This window comes from Syzygium oleosum, unplaced genomic scaffold (genome assembly GCF_021117445.2).
Source record: "Syzygium oleosum isolate NSW1041296 unplaced genomic scaffold, Sole_v2.1 Sole_v2.15, whole genome shotgun sequence".
Lineage (NCBI taxonomy): Eukaryota > Viridiplantae > Streptophyta > Magnoliopsida > Myrtales > Myrtaceae > Syzygium > Syzygium oleosum.
Genome location: NW_026607499.1, coordinates 7,848,962 through 7,856,061, shown reverse-complemented (window position 1 = coordinate 7,856,061; position 7,100 = coordinate 7,848,962). Strand labels below are relative to the sequence as shown.

The window sequence follows — 7,100 nt, the reverse complement described above, 5'->3', positions numbered from 1 at the left end:
TGTAATTGCATATTTCGCTCAGCTGAAACTTTTAGAGCTACAGAAAGATTTGGGAATAATCTGCGTCACTGATATATTATTATGTTCGTGGCTCGGAAATTCTATCCTTCCTTTCCAGCTGAAGATCCTAAAACAGGTAGCATAATGGCCATTTAGCCTGTTAAATGCGTTATTGATTTTTGTTTATCCATACGAAGTAAACTTGGGTGCTGAAACTGAGAATCGATTATTGGGAATACTAGAAAAGGCTCTCACCTTGCTTTTCCACCTGCTCATTATCGCAGATCTTTTTATTCTTTCAATTTAAACAAGACTTGACACATTGTTCTTGCTCTCCGCGTTGTCGGACGGAGGATGTCAGTTAATTTATTCAAATGAGGAAGTATTAGATGCCTTGTTAGTGCCATGGCTGAGAGAGGCCGACTGAATGAATGAATGATCAGTCATCTTTACATCCCTACTTAAAGGGGACAAAAAAAGGAAGATGCCTACTGTAGGTTTTTTATATGGGAAAATTCCGAGCCATAGAGAACCGACCCACGTGATCGAAGTTGCTCGATAGAGCACATAACAAGATATTAAACGGGGAACTCGTGTCGAAAATATGAATTGGGCATCCGGGAATGAGATTGTACGTGCGATTCTCGACTGTTTGTTGCATGAGCCTGGGAAAAAGAATCTACAAAATAATCTCACTTTGTTGGAAAGGATGAGTCAAAAGAAAGCACGGCAAAAAAGAATGGAAAGGAAAGAGTATAACCTAATAAACTAATGCAAATATCGGTGGCTTAGAGCACTGATTTGATTTGAAGAATTTGCACTTGCTTTGCGTACGCTTGTTCCAGAGGCTGCCTGCATATATAGAGCGACGGATGTCTTTCTGGTGTACATCGAACATAAGCAACTCCAAGTTAATTAGCAGAGCGAGAAGCTTCGTAGTTCGTTGCATTCCTTAAGAGTATCTGATTTGAATGGCTGAAGAGAACAGGAGTGATACATGGCAACCTTATGTTGCAATGCTAGCAATTGAGCTTGCCTTTGCCGTAGTAAATGTACTATTCAAGAAAGCGCTTGATGAGGGAGCGAACCCTTTGGTCCTCATCACATACCGGCTTTCTATTTCGACCATTTTTTTGGCTCCAATCAGCTACATTTTGGAAAGGTGAAGCTCTTACTCAATTTTTCATTAGTCAAGACTCTCCTTTACGTAGTCATCTAGTTGCTCATGTTGTTAAAGATTATTTAGACAAACCTTCTTCTGTTGCTAGTTATTCACCACTGAAGCAACTCCGATAACTTCAATATTCCTGCTTTCCTCTGATATTCTTTGGATACTCAAAGTAATGGACTAAGCAAAGCACTCTTATTTGCAGGAATAGCAGGCCGAAGCTGACGTTTAGAATTTTGTGTTACTTCTTCTTCAGCGCAATGCTGGGGTAGTTTTATGCCTCAATCTGTTTTTTATTTTTCCAAAATTCTGCTACTTGATTAAGAATGGAAATAACTGTAGGGAGGTCTATTGAAATTTTTGCAGGGCGTCTCTCAGTCAATATCTCTTCCTCTTCGGAGTTCAACGAACATCTGCAACATTTTCGTGTGCGTTCCTAAACTTGGCCCCCGTCATGACGTTCGTTGTGGCCTTACCATTCAGGTACTGTCGAAAAACCCATCAATGACTCTTTTTTCCATCTAGAATGCAAGAGAGAGAGAGAGAGAGAGAGAGAGAGAGAGAGAGAGAGAGAGAGAGAGCAACTTTGTTACACACATAATTTCCATGCTAAGTCTACCCACTTGAGCGAACTTCTTTTACAGGATGGAGGTTGTGGACATAAGAAGCAGCAGCGGAATAGCCAAAGTGCTGGGTTCAATAGTGTGCATTGTCGGTGTCTTGACACTATCTCTCTACAGAGGAAGCTCTTTGCTCAACCATCCGCAGTTGACTTCGCATCCTTTTAGTCCCGCTGCGAGGCTCGGGGCGACGAGGAGCACAGCCAGATGGGTGATGAGTTCCATGGCATTGTTTTTAGGGACCTTATTGTGGTCATGTTGGTTCCTAGTTCAATCCAATATTGGGAAATTATACCCTTGCAAGTACACCAGCACAGCCTTCATGTCCTTCTTCGGTGCACTCCAATCTGCTATGTTAGCGGGCTTGACGCCGGGAAGGAGCCTCTCCGTTTGGGTTCTCAAGGGCAAAGTCGAGATACTCACCGTCGTTTTTGCCGTAAGTACACATTTCAATAATACCATATGAAGGTCGAACCTCAAAATCTTTCTTCCAGTGGAAGCTCAGAAACTTTTGTTAGATCCATCTAGCTTTTGTTCTTTGTTTGCTTTGCAAAACGAACTTAATCCGAGCCCACTTGAAGAACAGCCATACATAAGCTTGGTGAAAAGTAGGATTTTTGTCATCTTTTGCCATGATCTCTTTCCTACAAAAAAGGGTCACCCTCAAATCGATGCACTACTTAAATTGGACTTCAGTGCCAAAATTTTGAGAAACTCTAACGTCATGAACTTGGGTTGACAACCACGGGAAAGAGAGTGATGGACTTGCGCCCGTACATGCATCATGTCCATCTTTTTCATGCTCGCCCTCCCATGCATGTTGCGACGCGCACATCCAACCAAACCGAACCGAACCGTCTAAAACAATAAGCAATCAAATATAACTAAAAGAAAGAGTGTGAGCTACATAAGTCTTCCAACACGATGCAGTTTGTCTCGAAAGTTCTCATAAAGCTCAACTTGATAGGTAAAGCAAGCTGCTACATCTTTTGTGTTACTCATCGGTGTTGGTGCTAAACGTAGAGTATGGGTGGTGCAGGGAATGGTGTGCTCGGGATTGTGCTACGTGGGGATGTCGTGGTGCGTCAAGAAAAGGGGTCCCGTGTTCACGGCGGCGTTCAGCCCCCTCGTTCAGATATTCGCCGCCATGATCGGCATCCCCGCCCTCCAAGAGCAGCTTTATCTAGGAAGGTAACTCCGAATCTCATCCCCATTCCGATCAGGCAAAACCATCACATAAATCTCAATCTCTTTCAACTTACGTTGCAATATCTTCTTTGTCTCACCCAACTTTGGATGGACCAGCCTGTTGGGATCTGTTCTTGTGATCGTGGGACTGTACGTTCTTCTGTGGGGCAAGAACAGAGAGATGCACGAGAGTATCGAGAAAAAGGCGCAGCCGGTTCAAGACATTGAGGATCAAGAAGCAACAGTGGAAGCAGCAAAGAAGTAGCACATGAAAGAAAGTCACTTGATCTTCATGAAATTTTTCTGTTTTTCTGATGAGTTCAAGTCGGACGACAGAATGGTTAGTCGCAATCCGAAAATGGGTTGTTTCGGATTGCGACGCCTGTTCGTGAAATTGTCACCATTAGCATCGTCAAGCATGTATACCTCGCCGATCGTTCGAAGTAATGCCATTGGTTTCGGCAAATATTAAGTGATTGAATTGAATTTCTCATGGTGCAACATAACATTTTGAGGACATATCGATCGAACTTCAGGACACTTTTACTCCGTCGCGGGCGCTTTCCAACGGCTGATAGAGGATCTCGTTGTTCCGATGACGGCATAGATTGCGTATTCATCTGACGGTTAGCAATAAAATCCGGTGATCCAACGGTGAATAAAGCCCCCAACAACTTTACCGCGCAAAAGGGCACAGTCCACTAGAAAAGCCCCGAACTTTAACTATGGTCTTTATTTTGAGAAATTACTTTGGAGCCAAAATTTTAACTTTTCAGGTGTCGAATGATAATCATTTAATTTTTTTATTTTTTTATTTTTTTGTGCCTAAAAATAGGTTTGAAACAGAAATCTATTTGGCAATGCAATTTTATTTCTCTATTTCTGAAATAAATTTTGATTTTAGAAATAGATTTAGAACAGAAATTTTTTTTTGCCTGTTTGGAACAGAAATGAAAAGTTAAAATTTTATACTTTTTATTTCTAGAACAAAAATAAAAAATATAAAATTGTCTCATCGCTCGCCCTCACTACTAGTTGGTCGCCTACCAGCCGCCCATCGCCGCTCACCTACCATTTGCTGCCTCCCACAGCCACCCGCCGATCGCCGTCTGTCGCCTCCCACCATCTGCTGTCTCTCGCCGTCGTCCGCCTCCCACCACCGCCCTCCTCCTGCCTCCCGCTGTCGCCCGCCTCTCGCCATTGCCCAACGCCGACCGTCTCCTGCCGCCGTCCTTCACACTAGCCGCGCCATCGTTTGTCGTCCGCCCGCCATCCACTCGCTGGCTGCCCGGGAGGAAGAAATTTTGTGTCGTTATCAAATAAGTTTTTGTTGTGTCGTTATCAAACGTGTATTTTTGCTGAAAAACTCATCCACGGAATAGAAATAGAAAAATCTATTTCTGGCCATAAATTGATTTATGAAACAGAATGATTATCATTTGTACCCTTAATATTTTCGTTTCTTTGGCAAAATTTCCTTCATTTGCGAGCTCTAATTACTAAAGGGTTAATCCTCTTCAACATTTTTTTTATGGAGGAGGAGGAAAAGGAGGGGAATTAAAATGAGTAAAAAAGAATAGGTAAGATTATAATTTTTTTGCGAGGAGGAAATGGAGAAAATTTTCCAATGTAGGAAAAAAATAATTTTTATGTGATTGAAAGTCTGCTCGTATTAGTAGTAAGTTTTGATAATGAAAGAAAGGCAACTATTAATGTATTTATAGTTAGTGAGAGAAAATTACCTAATCAGTTCTAAACACATTGTACGAATGCCAATTCAATTTTAAACTTTTCATTTTTTGTCAATTTAGTCCTAAATCTTTGCGTGAAATTTCAATGTAATCCTTCCATCAATTTTCATTATTGTCCAGTTATCACCGACTGTCATACATGACACATCTCCACGTCAGTGATTTCCGATGGAAATTGACTGAAAAGACTACTTTGAAATTTCGTACAAAGGTTTAGAACTAAACTAACAAAATTAAAGAGTTTATGACTAAATTGGCATCCGTATAATCGATTTATGACTAATTGGACAATTTCCCCTAATTAGTGATGATATTTATATTTGATTGCTGTAATTTTACATGAGTGTTTATAGCTAATAATTTGTCGCAAGCATCCATTAATATTGTCCTTCAATGACTATTTTTTGGAATCAAGATTTCGTAGCTATAAACTAATTAACTTTTTTATATGTGCTTGATGCAATACTTCATTATTTACCTTAACCACATGTGCATATAAATCTGTTTTCCTCTCTATAGCTATTTTTAAAGGACTTTGCTATTTTTTTTATAAAAAAATCTCAAACCTTTGTCGGTGAGGCTCAAGATGCTGGTGAGCCAGATTTGGGCAAAACTGGCAACGGCCAATCTTACGAGGCGGCCTAGGCGACATTTAAGGTCGTGCAACCTCAATCGAGGTTTGCCGGCGCAAGATCTAGCCTTGTCAGCGGCTCGCAGTGGTCTGATCCCTTTGTCGGTGATATCGCGCAAGGCAAAGGCATTTTCCAGAATTATGAATGTTTAGCTAGAGTAAAGTTGGAAGAAAAATTGTATTAGTATCCTGGAAATGCTCAACTCCCAAAAGTCCTCCGAACCTTCCTTGGATTAAGCGCCTTTGTATTTCCCCAAAGCTCTCCAAAAATTTGTCAAATAGTATTTGCATTTGCCTAAAAACCTTTAGAGTAAGTATGAGTGAACACTTATGTATGGTGTCACTTAGGTGGAGCTTTCTTTGTATAAGCCTACTTCCTCGTTCATCCTTCTTCTTTCCCTTCATGGCTTTAATTATCTTCGTTCCCCCATTTTGAATAAAGGAAAGTAGATCGAGTTTTTTTGCCTTCTTACTAGAATTTAAAATGCTATCCAAAGTTCAAATTTTATGAATAAAATATATGTAAATTTACGTGTCAATATTTATATATTGAAAAGGTCTCGATTAGGGTGATTAACAATAAACCACTACGTGGATATCACAAGATTTAGATTCAGTAAAAAGTAAAATGCAAATGGTCATTCAGACTCGCCTTTGTCTTCTTTCCCAACAAACTCCCAAAGTGCCCCATAACATCCGTGCATATAACATCAGCGGTCAATGAATTTCCTTTTTGAATTGAAAACGGTCCAAATTACTTAATTAGTTGCTTAATCTGTGTCATGAAGCGTTAGATAACAAGATCCTCGACAAAATAGGGAAAAAAATAGAATGAAGTGGGCATCGTCAAACCCGATGGATCTTTCATGCCAAAAAAACCTGATAGATCTTTAAGATCGAGTTATTCTCGAATGCACGGGATGCATACGGGCCTAATGTATTTCAAAAACTCAGATACATCTTATGGTCGAGACATTCTTGGATGCACCAGATACATGTGAGCCTAACGTATTTTCCGCCTTTGGATCACCCAAGCTCTCACGTGCGATCCATCCAGATCAAAAGGCTCAAATGCGTTGGGCTCAAGTAAACCCTATCTCACCTGAGAATTTGTCCTTTAAACCGATAAGCGAGCAGGAAAATTGGCCCCACCTGGGACGCCGCAAAAACAACAGCCCACTGGAAGACGCTCGAATACTGAAAGCAACCCGCCGCCGTCATCCCACTCGACAAAAACCAGTACACAGAATCGCCTGCCGAGTGCGAGATTCATCCTCATCCCCATTTCCATCCACGTCCAAACTGAGCACGCGAGCATGTATTAATACGTACGGATCACCACATCGGACGGTCGTCCCCGAGATTTCGAAGCTCCGATCTGGGTTCCCGGCAAAGGCGGGGCAAGCTATTCGATTCGAGAAGGAAAGAGTTGTTGAAGAAGAAGAAGAAGAAGAAGAAGAAGAAGAGAGGATGATGATGGTGGCCATAATGGCGGAGATCATGGAGGAGTACACGGCGGTCCTGGCGAGGGTGCTGGAGCATCTGTTCCACGAAGCCCCGCTGCCGCGGCGCGTCCGGATCCTCATCCTCCGCAGCCTCCCGTTCGCGTCCCCGCCGAGGCGCCGCCCTATCCGAGCGCCGGCTCCGGTCCCCGTCAGCGTTGGCACCGCGTGATTAAGTTTTTCATTTTTGTCTTTCTGGGATTAGTCGCGTGTATATATACGAGAGGAGGAGTTTTTTTT

The 7,100-nt window shown here is 41.9% G+C and overlaps 2 protein-coding genes across 2 annotated transcripts; both read left to right on the top strand.

Moving 5' to 3' along the window:
- Positions 1 to 769: 769 nt before the first annotated feature.
- On the top strand, positions 770 to 3,482 carry LOC115675580 (WAT1-related protein At3g30340-like). Its single transcript, XM_030598304.2, has 6 exons — positions 770 to 1,162; positions 1,374 to 1,436; positions 1,535 to 1,651; positions 1,813 to 2,224; positions 2,828 to 2,979; positions 3,094 to 3,482. Exons 1-6 carry the CDS (start codon positions 972 to 974, stop codon positions 3,239 to 3,241), a joined length of 1,083 nt encoding a protein of 360 aa, XP_030454164.1. The 5' UTR covers positions 770 to 971; the 3' UTR covers positions 3,242 to 3,482.
- Positions 3,483 to 6,317: 2,835 nt separating this feature from the next.
- Positions 6,318 to 7,100, top strand: LOC115675640 (uncharacterized). The gene has a single exon (XM_030598381.2). It carries the CDS (start codon positions 6,322 to 6,324, stop codon positions 7,030 to 7,032), a length of 711 nt encoding a protein of 236 aa, XP_030454241.2. The 5' UTR covers positions 6,318 to 6,321; the 3' UTR covers positions 7,033 to 7,100.

Coding starts and splice junctions, on each gene's coding strand:
- LOC115675640 (XM_030598381.2), top strand. CDS start 6,322: ATGGTCGAGACATTCTTGGATGCACCAGATACATGTGAGCCTAACGTA.
- LOC115675580 (XM_030598304.2), top strand. CDS start 972: ATGGCTGAAGAGAACAGGAGTGATACATGGCAACCTTATGTTGCAATG. Junction 1,163..1,373: donor ATCAGCTACATTTTGGAAAG/GTGAAGCTCTTA, acceptor TCTTATTTGCAG/GAATAGCAGGCCGAAGCTGA. Junction 1,437..1,534: donor TTCTTCAGCGCAATGCTGGG/GTAGTTTTATGC, acceptor AAATTTTTGCAG/GGCGTCTCTCAGTCAATATC.